The sequence below is a fragment of the Manis pentadactyla genome, chromosome Y (genome assembly GCF_030020395.1).
Source record: "Manis pentadactyla isolate mManPen7 chromosome Y, mManPen7.hap1, whole genome shotgun sequence".
NCBI classification, from domain to species: Eukaryota; Metazoa; Chordata; class Mammalia; order Pholidota; family Manidae; genus Manis; species Manis pentadactyla.
In genome coordinates, this window is record NC_080039.1 from 4,262,187 (window position 1) to 4,280,209 (window position 18,023).

General features: G+C 36.9%; 1 protein-coding gene and 1 pseudogene across 1 annotated transcript in view; one reads left to right on the forward strand and one right to left on the reverse strand.

Moving 5' to 3' along the window:
- Window positions 1-3,189: 3,189 nt before the first annotated feature.
- Window positions 3,190-7,254, reverse strand: LOC130682186 (histone-lysine N-methyltransferase PRDM9-like; annotated as a pseudogene).
- Window positions 7,255-7,327: 73 nt separating this feature from the next.
- The window catches only part of LOC130682187 (cullin-4B-like), a 31,086-nt gene continuing 20,390 nt past the window's right edge, over window positions 7,328-18,023 (forward strand). The window contains exons 1-4 of the mRNA XM_057496331.1: window positions 7,328-7,453; window positions 7,509-7,614; window positions 10,167-10,274; window positions 10,912-11,027. Coding sequence (XP_057352314.1) covers window positions 7,328-7,453; window positions 7,509-7,614; window positions 10,167-10,274; window positions 10,912-11,027 — 456 coding nt within the window. The remainder of the gene's footprint in view (window positions 7,454-7,508; window positions 7,615-10,166; window positions 10,275-10,911; window positions 11,028-18,023) is intronic.

The window sequence follows — 18,023 nt, forward strand, 5'->3', positions numbered from 1 at the left end:
ACGGAATATATAAAATGCACAGCCTAACATCCCACAAAATCTCTCTTTCATCTAAAAAACAAATATGTTTCATGTTTAAATATCAAAGAAGAAATTCCACACAAAGCATTACCACTAGTGGTATATAGACTAACACTAACAAGAATATGCTCAAAGTCAAAACAGGGTTGAATTAAAACCACCAAAAGCTGGTATGTGATGGTAAGTGACTGAGAATTCTTTCCTAAATTTTCCTCTATTTTAAATGTACAACATAGTACTTCAACAATTACTCATATTATTAAATCCCCAACACCTGGTGTGGGTACTATCAATCAACACAGAAACATGCTACAAAATCACTGACTCTGTAGTCTCTATGCTGTACTTCCATCCCCTGAACAACTTATATTGCGATTGCAAATGTTTGTGCCCCTTTACTCCCCCTCACTCTTCTGCCCTGCCCTCTCCGTCCCCTCTTCCTTGGTAACCTCTAGTCACTTCTCAGTGTCTATGAGTCTACTGCTGACTTGGCTCTTCTGTTTTCCTTTGCTTTTATGAGTGAAATCATATAGTATTTTTCTTTCTCCACATGGCTTATTTCACTGAGCAGAATACCCTCTAGCTCCTTCCATGTTGTTGCAAATGTCAGGATTTATTTTCTTTTTATAGCTGAATAATAATATTCCATTGTGAATATGTTCCACATATTCTTCATCCATTCATCTACTGATGGACACTCAGGTTTCCTCGATATCTTGGCTATTACAAGTAGATTGGTGATAAACATAGGGATGCATATGTCTTTTCAAAGCAGGGGTTTTGTTTTCTTCAGATAAATTTCTAGAAGTGAAATTACTGGATCAAATGGTATTTTTATTTTTAGTTTATTGAGGGACCTCTGTATGGCTTTCCAAAGCAGTTGCTCCAATTTACACTCCCACCAACAGTGTAGGTGGGTTCCCATTTCTCCGAATGCTTGCCAGTATTTTTTGTTGTTCCTTGTCTTTGGATAGTGGCCATTCTGACTGGTGTCAGGCTATAGCTAACTGTGGTTTTAATTTGCATTTCCCTGATGATTCGCAATGTGGAGCATCTTTTCATGTGCCTATTAGCCATTTGTATTTATGCTTGGGAGAAATGTCTACCCATTTTTAATAGGGTTATTTGTTTTTTTTTGTGTTGAGACTTAAGAGTTCTTTATAAATTTTGGATATTTACTAGAAAAATTTAAGGTAAGATTACAGCAAGAATATCAAGCTAGTGAGATCCAGAAGGTAATACTGAACATTTTGTCAGTTTTAAACATAAATTTATCTCTGGTATTATTTTTAAGACTCTTCAGCAATGGAAACTATGGTAGATAAAACTTTTCTTACCACTTTATTGAAGATAGTCATTATTTCTATGCTAAATATCAGAGCACTCAAAGTCAAATAAAAAAAGTCAAGATTGACATTTTAAATAGAATTTGACATTAGCCAGGTATAAAAATATTTTGTAGTATATGAGTGTTAAAAGTTAATTCTATCATTCTGTAATGTATTTTTTAGCTCTTTTGTCCAGAGTTCTGTACTGTTTATTTTTAGAACACTCTCTCTCCATGCCATGGCAAATAGACCAGAGAGAGTTGGTGAAGATTACCAATAACCTTCATTTATGTATCATTTTCCCATATTCAGAGCATATTAATGTAGTTTAGGTCATTTTACCTTTCTCAAGTATCTGCAAAGAAGAACTTGTCTCCATTCTATTAATGAGGAATCTCAGGCTCAGGGAGCTTGAAATGTCTTTTCTCACATCTAACCATCAGCAAGTGGTAGAACCAGGTTCAAATCCAGATTTTCTGACTCAAAATGGGTAACTCTACCTCAGACAAGGCAATGAAGAGTCCCTCTATAGTAATTTCATTTCTGATCCATTCCCAGACCCAGTCAAAATCTTGGCATTTCCCCAGAATATATGTAACCTCAAGAAAGTAGTTGCAATGACTAGATTTCCCTGTTTAAACCAGCTCATGTATTTGTATTTCAGCAATACCTACAGTACTTGGAAAAGAATCTATGACCATTTATCAAGTTGGGTATGGTTTGATCTCTGACAGAAAGAAAATTTACACCACAATTTTTGGAACTCCAAACTGAGGGATATGGAATTAATGCAGGGCTTTTTTCTAAGTTATCTTGACTTTCATGAAAAGGTCAGAAGGAATTTCCTTCATTGTTCTTTACATTTTTTAAAAACACTTTCTAATCTCTATAAATAACAAATAATTGGTCTGTCTAGATTTAGATTTTCTGTTTCTTCCTTGTTCAGACTTGGAAGGTTGTATTTTTCTAGGAAGTTGTCCATTTCTTCTAGGTTTTCCAGCTTGTTAGCATGTATATTCTCACAGTATTCTCTAATGATTCTTTGTATTACTGTGGGGTCCATCGTGATTTTTTCCTTTCTAGTTTCTGATTCTGTTGATGTGTGTAGATTCTCTATTTCTCTTAATCAGTCTGGCTAGGGGCTTATCAATTTTGTTTATTTTCTCAAAGAACCAGCTCTTGGTTTCACTGACTTTTTTCTGTTGTTTTATTCTTCTCAATTTTATTTATTTCTTCTCTGAGCTTTATTACATCACTGCTTCTGCTGACTTTGGGCCCCATTTGTTCTTCTTTTTGCAATTTCAACAATTGTGACTTTAGACTATTTATTTGGGATTGCTCTTCCTTCTTTTAATTGGCCTGGATTGCTAGAAACATTCCTCTTAGAACTGCCTTCGCTGTGTCCCACAAAAGTCGGGGTATTGTGCTGTTGTTGTCATTTGTTGCCACATATTGCTGGATCTCTTTTTTAATTTGGTCATTGATCCATTGATTATTTAGGAGCATGTTGTTACGCCTCCATGTGTTTATGAGCCTTTTTGTTTTCTTTGTACAATTTATTTCTGGTTTTATACCTTTGTGGCCTGAGAATTTGGTTTGTAGAATTTAAATCTTTTTGAATTTAGTGAGACTCTTTTTGTGACCTAGTATGTGGTCTATTCTGGAAAATGTTCGATTGTGCAATTGAGAAGAATGTGTATCCTGCTGCTTGTGGGAATAGAGTTCTGTAGATGTCTATTAGGTCCATCTGTTCTAGTGTTGAATTGCAATTTTACTGACTTTATCCTGGATTTTACTCTTTGTAAGAGTTGGACTATGAAATTCCCAAGAATCCTTTCATTTATTTCCAGTTTAAGGAACAGTGGTGCTCACCTCTCCCTAATGTGAGCCCTCCCTTCCACTTGCTTCCCCACTTGATGCCCAGCTACTGTCCGTACTCATCTCCATACCATCCCAGCAGTTCATAGCCTGGCCTGATGACCTGGCAGGTTCCGTAGAAGATTTTCCTGTGATACTGAAAGTCCACAGGGTTCCGCTCTTCATTGTCCCTGGTAGTTTACATACCTAAAATTAAGCAGTCCAAAGGGAAGAAACCACAGGCATAAAATTCCAGCTACTTATCATACCCACATCCAGGTCCATGCCTGATGTTTATGGCTGGCTTTGATGCTGCCACCACCCCTTACTGTTCCTGGGGAATCTTCTGTACATACCTCTGTCTCCTTCACAGTATCATGTGAATTATTATTGCCATGTCTTTCTTACGGTGCTCATCCTGCCTAGAATGCTTTCCTCCCTTGCCTAATTATTTTCTAAATCCTAATTTCGGACATTATCTCCATCTCAGTTTGCCATAAAATTCACTGATGTTTAGCTTCTCTAAGTTAAGTCTGTTTTGTAACAGAAATTTGTGCTTCATTATGGGCTCTGCTTCTAGATTAGCACATATCAGCCTAACTTATAGCCTGTTTTGAGATGCCTTTGTCCAAACTCTCTGCCCTTTATTTAAGGTACCATTTACTTGCTTCCCCCGGGTTTCTACAGAAAATGGAAGACCTTTTTCCTTAGCATAATAGCACAGGACAACAATGGTTCATTCACATTCTGTATCCCCCTGTTAAGGGAAAGGGCTGGGTCATCAAGCCCAGAGGTTCACGGACATACGGCAGCTTATTTGTATGCAGGCTTAAGAACCCAGTTCTAATTAGAAGTGAATCTAAGAAGATTTGTTGCCCTCCCTTGTTCTAATTTATCTTGGAATTGTGCACTTCTTGAAAAAAATAGGAAAATTATAGTTAAATTATCATGAAATCAAGGTTTGAGTGTGCTTGTCTGCAATATATTCTCTATAAGAACATGGATTATAATGTGTTTAGTTAAAGAATTCCCTTGTCAGGACTGGAACATAGTAAATGCCTAATAAATATTGATTAGATAAGTTAAAGTATGTGAATCCAGGCTCCTCGGGGATTCTTCCAGAGATGACATTCTGTCTAGCCAGAGATTTATATTTGAGAAGACATACTATCTTTTAATTTCTTGTTTTTTTTCTAAATATCTCTTGAAAAAAAAAACAAAACAAAACACTGTATGGAGAGAAAGGTGAAACAGAGGCTTGAGGGAGACAACTGAGGGAGGCATGATGAGAAGGAAAGGAGTAGGACATTGTGGGAGTCAGATGTCCTCTCCGATACTCATAAATCTTTGCCTTACCTCATCCAGTTGGCCCAAGATTCATCCTTTCCATCCACGTACCCAGGAGTTTTTCCTGTGGTGATCTGAATTACGGAAAGACAAGTTAAAGGGCTTTTTGCTGGGGAATGTAACAGAAGAAGTGTTATACTGTACCGTTATCAATGTGCTTTCATCCTGCATGGACTCAGTCACCAACTGCATGTGACATGTTCCTCAGCCATCGTCTACATATCTGAATCAGTTTGCCCACTCAGAGCAAGGGCCCTGCAGGGAGAAGCCACTAGTCCATGTCGGTACTTCCATGCACCCAGCTACCCTCTGATATTTACCTGGGAGCTCCTTGTTGATGCAAAGTCCACCCAGTACACAGAGCTGACCGTGTTATCTCCATCCATGTTCTGGCATGTAGAAGGTCAGAATCCATCAATCCACAATAGGGCTGTGGGAATCAAGAGAACAGGGGAAGAGATAGAGGCTTCTTACCATCCAGGACTACCTGCTGTTGGCTGCCCCACAGCCTTTGAGGTGTATTCCAAGAGTCCCAGTCATTACCATCTTGCTTCTGAGTTCCTTTGAAAACGTTTAAAAAAATTTTTTTACATTTTGGCTGCACTATTGGTGGTAGAATATACTATAATATGGATCATCTCTACTTCTGTATTTATTTATTCATTACTAGACCTCAACCACAGTCTTCTTTTTCCCCTTCCACCTCTCTCTGCCTCTAGGATGTACTGTATGCAGTCATGCACTTTGTATTAATATATTAGAAATCTACAAATATGTTTTGTACTTTTATACTGTTGGACACTTATAATCAAAACTTTTACTAGGGTATTGAATAAATTTAGTCTTATTAGAAAATTAAAAAAAAGAAAATGTTCTGCTCATCGTCATCCCTAGCCCAGTTTACATATCTAAAATTACAGCAGGCAAAAGGGAAGAAACCACAGCATAAAATTCCTCTTCATCTCCTGTGATATTACCCTCACAGGGGCCAAAGTGCAGACCCAATGGCAGATCAGATGTTTCCTTACACACTCCAAGCCCAGCCTCAGGAATGCTCAATGGTCTGATTTTCAGCCAAGTGGGAAGAGTGATTGCTGAGCAGTTGAGCTTTCCCTTGTTAACTGCAGTGTCCTTTGCAAATATAGCAGACCCATGAGGAGCACAACTGTCAATGACGTTCTGACACCTCTCACAATCTGGAGATGAGAGCAACATTTGTTAAGAAAAGCATAGTGCACGTTCTTGGATGTAGAGTTCAGAAAGAGTGCCAGCACTCACACCATTTAGCTTCAATCCTATACTCCAAGTGAGCAGAAGAAGGGAATAATGTGCGGACTAAAAGATGAGATGAAATTACTGTACCAAGACACAACAGCCTTCTCTGAGTGGGCCAAAAGGGTCACTTAAAGAGGTTGTTGTCATCCTGGGGCTCGCTGACCTCTTGGGATGCACAGACCTTTCTTTCTCGCAGGCTACATATCTTTCCTTCAGTCGCCTTACTCCCAAGTTCTAAGTTGGAGAAGAGTAGGTACGTAAGGTTGGTGAGGTCTGGAATGTTAATTCCTTTTGTTCAGAAAATGAATTCTCTTGCCATAAAATGATCCTCTGTCCTTCTACCCACTCTGGTTTTCATGCCATTAACTACTGGTTCAGCAAGACTAGGATTCAACACTGACTAAGGATGTTTAATTGAATTTCAGTTATTCTCATTATCAGGTTAAACTTCCCAAAGTTCGTACTTACAAAATGGTTCGTTTAAACATTTATTCATTCAGAGAATATTTGTTGAGGGCATGTAACATGGTGAGGCATTAAACAAAGGTCTGGGCATACAATACCAAGAAAGTATGATCTGTTATCACAGACAGATGGATTGGACAACTTGCACAGGCCAATTCTTTTATTTTTAAATTATTGTTTTCAAAAAATACATGAGCTATGTATCCTTCTCTTCACTGTACAAATTAACATTCAGGAACTCAGAGGACGTATAAGATTTTCCCAAGTCCCTGGTGCTAATTTCAGGCCTCAGGTTAGTCCAGCTTAAACCCAGGCCTATCCAAGTTCAAGCCACATGCCTTCACCATATTCATCACTTTCTATAGGATTGAGAGAGACTAAAATTTTTCTTCTTACCAATTTTTTGTCCTGAGTGATGTCCAGAGGTACTTGCTTTCCCAGAGGGGACACTTGCTTCTGAGCCTCCTCTGAGCCACTTATGTTCAGAAAGTTTGCTGTTTCTGACAATTCCTTCAAACTATATTCATTACTTAGTGACACCTTGGGTGTCCCCTTCAATGGGAGAGTCACGTATTAAAAGATGATATGCATTCATTTACTTCTTTAAGGCTTATGATTTGTTTTCACATGCATGACTTTAGTTAATACTTCAATAATCCTTGCAAATACAGCAGGAATCTGAATACTAGAGGGAAAGAAAGGGCCTAAGTGGGCAGTGAAAACAAGAGTAGAACCCCTGTAATTTTTTAAATTCAAAGTATCATTGATCTTATGTTCATTTCAAGTATAGAGGCTTGGCCTTCCCTTTGCCTCTTGGTTTCCAGGTGGAGAATCGGTACACCTAAACTCCACTCCCAGGCCATGTCAATCACCAACTACATACACTCGGGATATCAATGATCAAGCCCATTTCTTCTCGTTTATCTAAAGCATAAGTCTTTTGATGTGGCTCTAGTTCCATCTTTCTGCCTTCCAGTTGAAGAACTATGCGTACAAATGTGGTTGCCAAGTTAAGGTCATAACGGTAATTGTTGATGCAGTCATCTCCAGGGGAAACAGAGGAGGTCTTGCATCGTGAGACTACCACTCGCGAGACCACCGCTCGCCTGCCCAACATTCGCGAGACCACCGCTCGCGAGACCAACATTCGCGAGATCACCGTTCGCGAGATCACATTCGCGAAACCATAGGTGAGACCACACTTCTCTAGCCCAGGCTCGTGAGACCACCGTGGGCGAGACCAACAATCGCGAGACCAACTTCGCGAGACTACCGATCACAATCTTGAGGTGTAGTCAACGTGGTCTTCGAGGGTGCGGAGGTAAGTCCTTCGTTGCCCAAGAGCTAAAACTGCAGCTTACTGCTAGTCTCTCAGCCGTCATCTCAAGGGTGAAGTGTTCTCACGGTGAGCTCCCCTAGGGCACAGGATTCTCGTGTTGGTTTTGTGGCTGGTGATAATGCGTGAATAGTCAGGTTCCTCCCTGCTTGTCGCTGTTTCGGCCGTCCTTGGTTTGGACTCACCAGAGATGTTTTCCTCCATCCTTTACAAGCTTATGGTTTAGTCAGGCTCTCTCGTTACTGTGGCTTTCCGTCTGTTTCTTGCTTCATTTTATCTGAGATGACTCTGTGACTTGTCACCCTTGTATTTCTACTTTACTGCTCAAACGGACTTTTCTTTCACAGATGTTTCTCTGAATATTTTTCCTTCCCATCTCTGCATCACAGTTTCTCTTGTTTATCACCTTTTCGTTTTCAGTGTCTTCCTCTCTGCTCATCTGCTTTAAATCTCTGAATTTTTTAGAATCTATTTTTTGCACTTCCTGTGTGCTTATTTTTCTATCTCCTCTCCTCTCTTCTTGGTGTTTCTATGACCCACTATCTGTCTGTTTCTTTCTCTTAAATTTGTTTTAAAAAATGTGTATGAACTGTTCCTCCCCAGTTGCGGAATTTTGTTCACACTTGCTCCCTTGTCATTCGAGTTCTCAAAGGATAGAAGTACTTTGGCGCTGTTTTTCTGTAACTGTCAGACTTTGTGTACTAGCCCTATTCTCTTTTTCTCCCCCATGTCTCCTTGCTATGTAGTCTGTCCCTTTTTATCCTCCTTTGGAATCCCTGTGACTTGCTTTTGGTTGTGGAGCTTCGTTTTGTGCCATTTTTCTCTCTTTCCTGTGCTGCCATTATTTCCATTTTTATTCCTTCTGAGCCTTTTCTCTTCTCATTATCTTTGTCTCTGGTATTTTCTGTTTCTTCATAGAGGCCTTTAAGTCTCTTTTGGTTTCCGTGTGATCCTGTACATTTGATTCTCTCTAGTGTTGCCTCCTCCGTCCTTGAACCAGACATTTTTTATCCTTATATTCTTTTATGATGGCTAAATTGTGCTATTTCACTCCATGAGTATTATTTTGCTTTACTTCCTCTTGTTTTCTCTGTTGTTTAATGTTTACTTACCATGTCCTCTCTCGTCACATTATGATTAAAAACACTTTTGAAATCATTTTTGTGTTTTTCACCCTGCTATTACTGAGATTCACTTCTTGTTTCAGTTTTCTTAGGCTTTTTCCCTAGCTCTTGATTATCTTCCTTTTTATGTTTTTAATTTTAAAAAGTCACATATGTCTTCGGGTTTTTAGAATATTTTACCCTCCACTAGGGCTGTGTTCTCCATTAATCTGAATAATAGAGATAGTTGCTGATGTTCTTATTATTTTTCTCCCATCCCCTTCCACGATTAAAGGAATAAGACATAAAACATAGGATCAAGGGAAGGGAGCAACATTGGATGCTTTTCTTGCTCATCTTTTGGCTTCTTACCATCCTCTTATTTTAATTAATTAATGTGTTTGTTTATTTTTATTTTGGTGTTGTTAATGTACAGTTACTTAAACATTATGTTTAGTAGACTCCCCATATTATCACGTCCCCACCACAAACCCCATTATAGTCACTGTCGATTAGCATAGTAAGATGCTACAGAATCATTGTTTGTCTTCTTTGTTTATACTGCCTTTCCCATGACTCTCCACTACATTGTTTGTGCTAATTTTAATGCCCCTTGTACCCCCACATCCTTCCTTTCCCACCCGTCCACCACAGTTCCTTTCCCTTTGGTAACTGTTAGTCTATTCTTGGGTTCTGTGAGTCTACTGCTGTTTCGTTCCTTCAGTTTCTTCTTTGTTCTTGTACTCCACAGATGAGTGAAATAAATCATCGTATCCTTGTCTTTATCCCCTGGCTTATTTCACTGAGCAAAATACTCTCTAGCTATATCTATGTTGTTGCAAATGGTAGGATTTTTTTCTTCTTATGGCTGAATGATATTCCATTGTGTATATGTACCGCATCTCCTCATCCAGTCATCTACTGAGGGACACTTACCTTGCTATTGTAAATGTTGCTGCAATAAACATAGGGGTGCCTATGGATTTTTCAAACTGGGCCCCTGAATTCTTAGGGTAAATTCCTAAGAGTGGAATTCCTGGGTCAAATGGTATTTCTATTTCGACTTTTTTGAGGAACTGCTGTACTGCTTTCCACAGAGATTGAACGAGTTTACATTCCCACCAGCAGTGTAGGAGGGTTCCCCTTTCTCCACATCCTCACCAACATTTGGTGGTGTTTGTCTTTTCGATGTTGGCCACCCTAACTGGTATGAGGTGATATCTCATTGTGGCTTTAATTTGCATTTCATCTTCCTCCTTTTTATCTGAACTTAAGTCTTTTAGTTGACAAAGTTAGGAATGGGATTTTCTTGGACTTCATAGGGTTTAATGAAAATGGCAGAAGAACACTCACCATTATCTTCATGTGCTCCTACCTCTATGGAAGAAGAGCAATTCAAAAACAGAGATTTGATAATTTTCTCTGTGGCTGCAGACCCCCACAAAGATGCCTTGACTGAAACCCCCAAGACTCTGTCCACTTTTTCCAGGACCAAGTCTGGCACTGGCTCTGTCAAGAAGTTGGTAATCAAAAACTGTAAAGGTAATGTAATCATATTTAATGATTTCAGTTTGGCTCCCTATTGCTTCTTTTATATTTTAAAGTGTAAATATTATTATTTTTTGAGGTGCCATCATTTTTAGAAGGTTTGGAAACATTGACTTTGGACTCTAACTATCTGAATCCTAGTCGGAATATAAACATAGTGTAAACTGTGACCTTTGGGGAATGACTTTATTCTTCAGATATATCTTTCCTTGTAAAAAATAAAACAAATGTCCTTGGTTTTGACAGAACCATTCTAGATGGGCACATCTTTACAGATTCTGTCTTCTTAGTGAACAGATCTGTATTATTAACTGAGAAATGGTTTTCCCATGGTAATAAAAAGACAAAATTTTAATTTTTTAGAAGTCTGTAGAAAACAGGGCAAAACATGCATGTAGCCAGTGAATTAAGGTAATGAGGCATTAATAAGAGTACTATGAAGTAGTGGTTCATCTTCACTCTTTTGTATGTGAATATTTGTCCTAGCATCATTTGTTGAAGAGACTATTTTTCCCTCAGAATGGTCTGGAGACCTAGTTTTCAATAATTTCATCATAGCTGTATAATAATTACACATTTTATAGACCTTGACATTGTCTTCAAGTCATTTGTTTCATAAATTTTTTGCTAGATAAACTTCTGGTACTGGAAAAGTACACTGAAGAAACATGGCAAAAATTAAAGGAGGCTATACAGGCTATCCAGAACAACGTCTCCATTAAATACCACCTGGAAGAACTCTACCAGGTGGGTGTTACTTTCAATACAACTATTTAGTAATTGTAATGGAGGCAGGATTTTTGTATCTAATTGAAAATTTGTTTTGGATCTCTCTGATCTGTTTTATAATCATGCATAAAATACACGAAATCTGGCACTGCGCAGGGGCGGGGTGGCCGGGCCTCCAGGTGTCTGCCGGGTGGGGCCCGGTGGGATGGCAAAGGGCAATGTCCACCCTGGCTCGGGTAGTCAGTCTGCACTTAAATATCGACCATTTTCCGTTTTTGCTTCTTCCCTTAAAATTTATATGTATCCAGTACATTTAATTGAAAAATGTATGTTTTTTTATTCTTTATTTTCTTTTTCTTTTTTAATTGTTTATATTTTCAATTATTAAAAAATGTACAAAATAAAGTTTCATTGCTGGTCTTGTAAGAGCTATACAATTTTCATAAATGTATCCTATAACTTCAGCAGTTCACCTATTTCAAAAATTTGGAATTCTGTTCATTTGTTATTCTTAAGACGACCTCAAATTTAAAGGCTACCTTATTGTACATTTAAAGTGTATCATAACAGTGTGGTAGTTAATAAAACACTATTTTTTTTCTTTTGATAAAAAAATACACGAAATCTGTCTTTGACTATAGTCATGCAATCCATTAAAACTTTTTTCTCTGTGCTTTTTTAAATTTTGGCATCATTAATCTACAATTACTTGAGGAACATTATGTTTACTAGACGCCCCCTTCACCAAGTCCCCCGCACATACCCCATTAGTCACTGTCCATCAGTGTAGTAAGATGCTGTAAAATCAGTACTTACCTTCTCTGTGTTGCACTGTCCTCCACATGCACCCCCTACATTATACATAGTAATCATAAGGACCCCTTTCTTCTTCCCCCTCGTTTCTCCCTCTCTTCCCACCCACCATCCCCAGTCCCTTTCCCTTTGCTAACTATTAGTCCTTACTTAGGTTCTTTGATTTTGCTGCTGTTTTGTTCCTTCAGCTTTTCCTTTGTTCTTATAGTCCACATATGAGTGAAATCATTTGGTACTTGTCTTTCTCCACCTGGCTTATTTCTCTGAGCATAATACCCTCCAGCTCAATCCATGTTGTTGCAAATGATAGGATTTGTTTTCTTCTTATGACTGAATATATACCATTGTGTATATGTACCACGTCATCTTTATCTATTCATTTACTGATGGATACTTAGGTTGCTTCCATTTCTTGGCTATTGTAAATAGTGCTGTGATAAACATAGGGGTGCATCTGTCTTTTTCAAACTGGCTGCTGCATTCTTAGGGTAAATTCCTAGAAGTGGAATTCCTGGGTCAAATGGTATTTCTATTTTGAACTTTTTGAGGAACCTCCATACTGCTTTCCACAGTGGTTGAACTAATTTACATTCCCACCAGCAGTGTAGGAGGGTTCCCATTTCTCCACCACCTTGCCAACATTTGTTGTTTTTTGTCTTTTGGATGGTGGCAATCCTTACTGGTGTGAGGTGATACCTCATTGTGGTTTTTATTTGCATTTCTCTGATGACTGACAATGTGGAGCATCTTTTCATGTGTCTGTTGAACATCTGAATTTCTTCTCTGAAGAAGAGTCTGTTCAGCTCCTCTGCCCATTTTTTTAATTGGACTGTTTGCTTTTTTTTTTGTCTTGGTCCGTGAGCTCTTTATATATTTTAGATGTCAACCATTTTTTGGATCTGTCATTTATGAATATATTCTCCCATACTGTAGGATACCTTTTTGTTCTATTGATGGTGCCCTTTGCTGTACAGAAGCTTTTAGCTTGATATAGTCCCACTTGTTCATTTTTGCTTGTGTTTCCCTTGCCCGGGGAGATATGTTCATGAAGAAGTCACTCATGTTTATGTCCAAGAGAGTTTTGCCTGTGTTTTTTTCTAAGAGTTTTATGGTTTCATGATTTACATTCAGGGCTTTGATCCATTCTGAATTTACTTTTGTGTATGGGGTTACACAATGACCCAGTTTCATTGTCTTTCATGTAGCCATCCAGTTTTGCCAACAACAGCTGTTGAAGATGCTGTCATTTTCCTATTGTATATCCATGGCCCTTCTATCATGTATTAATTGACCACATATGCTTGGGTCTATATCTGGGCTCTCTATTCTGTTTCAGTGGTCTCTGGGTCTGTTCTTGTGCCAGTACCAAATTGTCTTGATTACTGTGACTTTGTAGTAGACCTTGCGTCCATTTAGCATAATTCCCCCTGCTTTGTTCTTCCTTCTCAGGGTTGCTTTGGCTGTTTGGCATCTTATGTAGTTCCATATGAATTTTCAGACTATTTGCTCTAGTTCATTGAAGAATGCTGTAGGTATTTTGTTTGGGATTGCATTGAATCTGTAGATGGCTTTAGGCAGGATTGCCATTTTGAATATTAATTCTTCCTAGCCAAGAGCATGGGATGAGTTTCCATTTGGTTGTGTCCTCTTTAATTTCTCCTAAGAATGTCTTGTAGTTTTAGGGTTACAGATCTCCCACTTCCTTGGTTAGGTTAATTCCTATGTATTTTTTTATTATGTGATTGTGAATGAAATTGTTTTCCTAGTTTCTCTTTCTACAGTTCATTGTTAGCATTTAGGAAAGCTTCAGATTTCTGTGTGTTAATTTTGTATTCTGATATCAGTTCTAGTAGTTTTTGAGTAGAGTCTTTAGGGTTTATTATGTACAATATCATGTCATCTGCAAATAGTGACAGTTTGACTTCTTCTTTACCGATCTGGATTCCTTGTATTTCTTTGTTTTGTCTGATTGCCGTGACTATGACCTCCAGTACTATGTTGAATAACAGTGGGGAGAGTGGGCATCCCTGTCTTGTTCCCAATCTTAGAGGAAATGCTTTCAGCTTCTTGCTGTTTAGTATGATGTTGGCTGTGGACTTATCATATATGGCCTTTGTTATGTTCAGGTACTTTCCCTCTATGCCCATTTTGCTGAGAGTTTTCATCATGATTGGATGTTGAATTTTGTCGAATGCTTTTTCAGTGTCTGTGGAGATGATCATGTGATTTTTGTCCTTCTTTTTGTTGAGGAAGCATATGATGTTAATGGATTTTTTAATGTTGTACCATTCTTGCATCCCTGAGATGAATTCCACTTGATCATGGTCTTTGATCCTTTTGATGTACTTTTGAATTCGCTTTGCTAATATTTTGTTGAGTATTTCTGCATCTATGTGCATCAGCGATATTGGTATGTAATTTTCTTTTTTTCATGGGATCTTTGCCTGGTTTTGTATTAGGGTGATGCTGGCTTTATAGAATGCGTCTGGAAGTACTCCCTTTTCTTCTATTTTTTGGTACACTTTAAGGAGAATGGGTATTATATCTTCTCTATATGTCTGATAAAATTCAGCTGTGAATCCCTCTGGCCCGGGGGTTTTGTTCTTGGGTAGTTTTTTAATTACCATGTTAATTTCTTTGCTGGTAATCGGTCTGTTTAGATTTTCTGTCTCTTCCTTGGTCAGTATTGGAAGGTTGTATTTTTATAGGAAATTGTCCATTTCTTCTAGGTTTTCCAGCTTGTTAGCATATAGTTTTTTTAGTGTTCTCTAATAATTCTTTGTATATATGTGGGGTCTGTCATGATTTTTCCTTTCTCAGTTCTGATTCTGTTTATGTGTGTAGATTCTCTTTTTCTTTTTATAAGCCTGGCTAGGGGCTTATCTATTTTCTTTATCTTTTCAAAGAACCAGCTTTTGGTTTCATTGATTTTTTTCTATTGTTTTATTCTTCTCAATTTTATTTTTATCTTCTCTGATCTTTATTATGTCCCTCCTTCTGTTGACTATAGGCCTCATTTGTTCTTATTTTTCTAATTTTGATAATTGTGCTTTAGACTATTCATTTGGGATTGTTCTTTCTTCTTTAAATATGCCTGGATTGCTATATACTTTCCTCTTAAAACTGCTTTCGCTGCGTCCCATGGAAGATGGGGCTTTGTGTTGTTTTTGTCATTTGTTTCCATATATTGCTTGATCTCTATTTTGATTTGGTCATTGATGTATTGATTATTTAGGAGCATGTTGTTAAGCCTCCATGTGTTTTGCTTTCTTTGTATAATTTATTTCTAGTTTTATAGCTTTGTTGTCTGAGAAGTTGGTTGGTAGAATTTCCATCTTTTTGAATTTACTGATGCTCTTTTTGTGGCTTATTATGTGGTCTATTCTGGAGAATGCTCCATGTGCACTTGAGAAGAATGTGTATCCTGGTATCCTGTTACTTTTGGGTGTAGAGTTCTATAGATGTCTATTTGGTCTATCTGTTCTAGTGTGTTTTTCAGTGCCTCTGTGTCCTTAATTATTTTCTGTCTGGTGAATCTGTCCTTTGGAGTGAGTGGTGTGTTGAAGTCTCCTAATATAAATGCATTGCATTCTATTTCCTCCTTTAATTATGTTAGTATTTCCTTCACATATGTTGGTCCTCCTGTATTGGGTGCATATATATTTATAATGTTTATATTCTTCTGTTGGATTGACTTCTCTGTGTTTTTATATGATTTATTTAGTTATATCTATGCTTTGTATGCAGTTGTACTCTTCAGTGTATATTCTTCAAGTATTTCCACACAGTTTAGCAAGTTCTTGTGCATATATTTCTGGCTCTGCAGAGAGAGTTCTAGCCTATTTTTTAAAACCCGAGAGGAATATACTGAATCACAAATGGACTTCAAGGCCATTTTGGGCCTTGTATTTAATTTAATAAGTAGGTAACTAATGGAGGATAAGATCACAAGATAATTAAATCATCAAATTGCCTGCTTGTTTTGTAATTTCTTTATACTGTATTCATCTTTTTCCTCCATTCTGACTATGTAATGACCTCAAGTAAATGCTCCCTAATACAGTAAAATCTGAGAGAAACTATTCAGGAGTAATTTTATTCATTGGATTTACTCATTTATAATAATGCAGTTACTATTGCATTTGCTTCTTTTTGTTATTATCCTTCACTCTTACTGTATAATACATGAACTCTACAAATCAGAAGCCATTGACATTGTTTTCTGAATTTCTTTTCATTTCCTTTTATTTAGGTTCTGTGTAATGCTTTCACATACTTGCTACCTCGATCACTTTTACTTTTTTCTCATTCTTGTAAAATTTGTAACACTGACCATCAATTCTTTTGGATAAATACTTAGATTCTGTAGTACATTCCTTGATTGTTATTGATATATTGATATATTGACATATATTGCTTTTACAAGTCTCCCATTTATCAGCCATCTTATGAAATCACTTGATAGGCTTATTGAAATCATTAGGCAAGTAATACCAACTTACTGATTCTGAGATGTTTTGTCTCTAACGTGCTAATAATAAAAGTATATTATTATGATATGGTGTAATTTTAGGAGGATAAAATGATATGTGATTTACATAAGGATTTGGAATAGTGTCTGATAGTAAGCACTAAACTGAAGCAATCATTCTTTCTCTTCTAGTTCTTCCTTCTTCGTAAGTGGAATAGTTTCAGTTATATGCCTTAAGTTTACAGATAAAATCAGAATATTATTCCCTTAGATACATGTGTCTATTCATTTCTAAGAAGAAGGTGGCATATTTACCTTGTATACTAAAGCATTTTTACATATTCCTTTGAATATACAGTTCTTGAAGCATTTATCTTGCCTAATCCTTTTCTATTGTAGGGAAATACACATAAAATAGTATCATTTTAGTTTTACATTCTGTGACATCCAGTACGTTCATAATATGTTACCACTAGCATTATATAGCCTAAAATCTTTTCACGACCTCAGTAGGAAACCTCACACCCAAAGATTTCTATCCATTCATTTTTGAATCTAGCCCCCGATTTTTGTTAATCAGCTTCCTGTATCTATTGATTTACCTAATCTGAATTTTCCATATAAATGGAATCATATAGTCTGTCACTTTTTGTGTCTGGAATAATATTTTCAAGATTCATTCATGTCATAAAATGTTTCAGTACTTCATTCTATTTCATGAAAAATAATACTCCATTGATGATTACCACATTTTATTTACACATTCATTAGTTAACAAATATTTGGGTTGTTCCTTATGCATAATTGTGATATGAATATTTGTATATGTTTCTGTTCAAACACATTCTTCCTTTTATTTTGATTTTATGACAGAAGTGGAGGTACTGTGTCATGTTGTAATTGTATATTTAAGTTTTTGGAGAACTGCCTAATAGTTTCTTTGTAGTGGCTGCATCATATTATTTTCCTGTACAAGGCAGTTTATGGGGATCCAGTTTTTCTATATCCACAACACCTTTTATTTTCTATGTTTTTAATAAGAGAATTTGTAGTGGTTCTGCTCAGGTTTACATTTTCTGAATGACTGTTGATGTGAAGCATCTGTTCATGATACTTTTGGCTTATTGTTTATCTCCATGAAAAATGTTTATTCCTATCCTTTGTCCATTTTAATTGAGTTGTTTATCTTGTGTTAAATTGAATAAACTTTTTTTATACTATGGACACTGGACTTTTACATATGTGATTTGCAAATATTTTCTCCCATGTACAAAAGTTTATATTAAGAATTAATTTGATAAAAAGTTATCTGACCATAACCAATTCAGTAACAATTAGTACATTTACAGTGCTGTGCTCTGTAAAGTGTGCACCATCTCTATCAAGTTCTGTTTTTATCACTTAAAGGGAAATCCTTTCCCACACTGAACAGTTACTTCTCATTTACTACTCCTTAAGTCTCTGACCAACACTAATTTGCTTCTCATCTTTTAAGGATTAACTTGTTCTGTATATTTCACATGAATAATATTAAATAATATGTTATTTCTAGTGTCAATTTTTTTTTTGGTTAGCATAATGTATTTAAGATTTGTCTATCTTGGAATATGTTTTTGAACTTGTGCTTTTTCATGGCTGAATGATTTTTTATTTATGGCTGTACCACAGTCTGATTTCCATACATCCCTTGGTAGGCATTAGCTTAATGATTGTTTAATTATTTGTGTTGT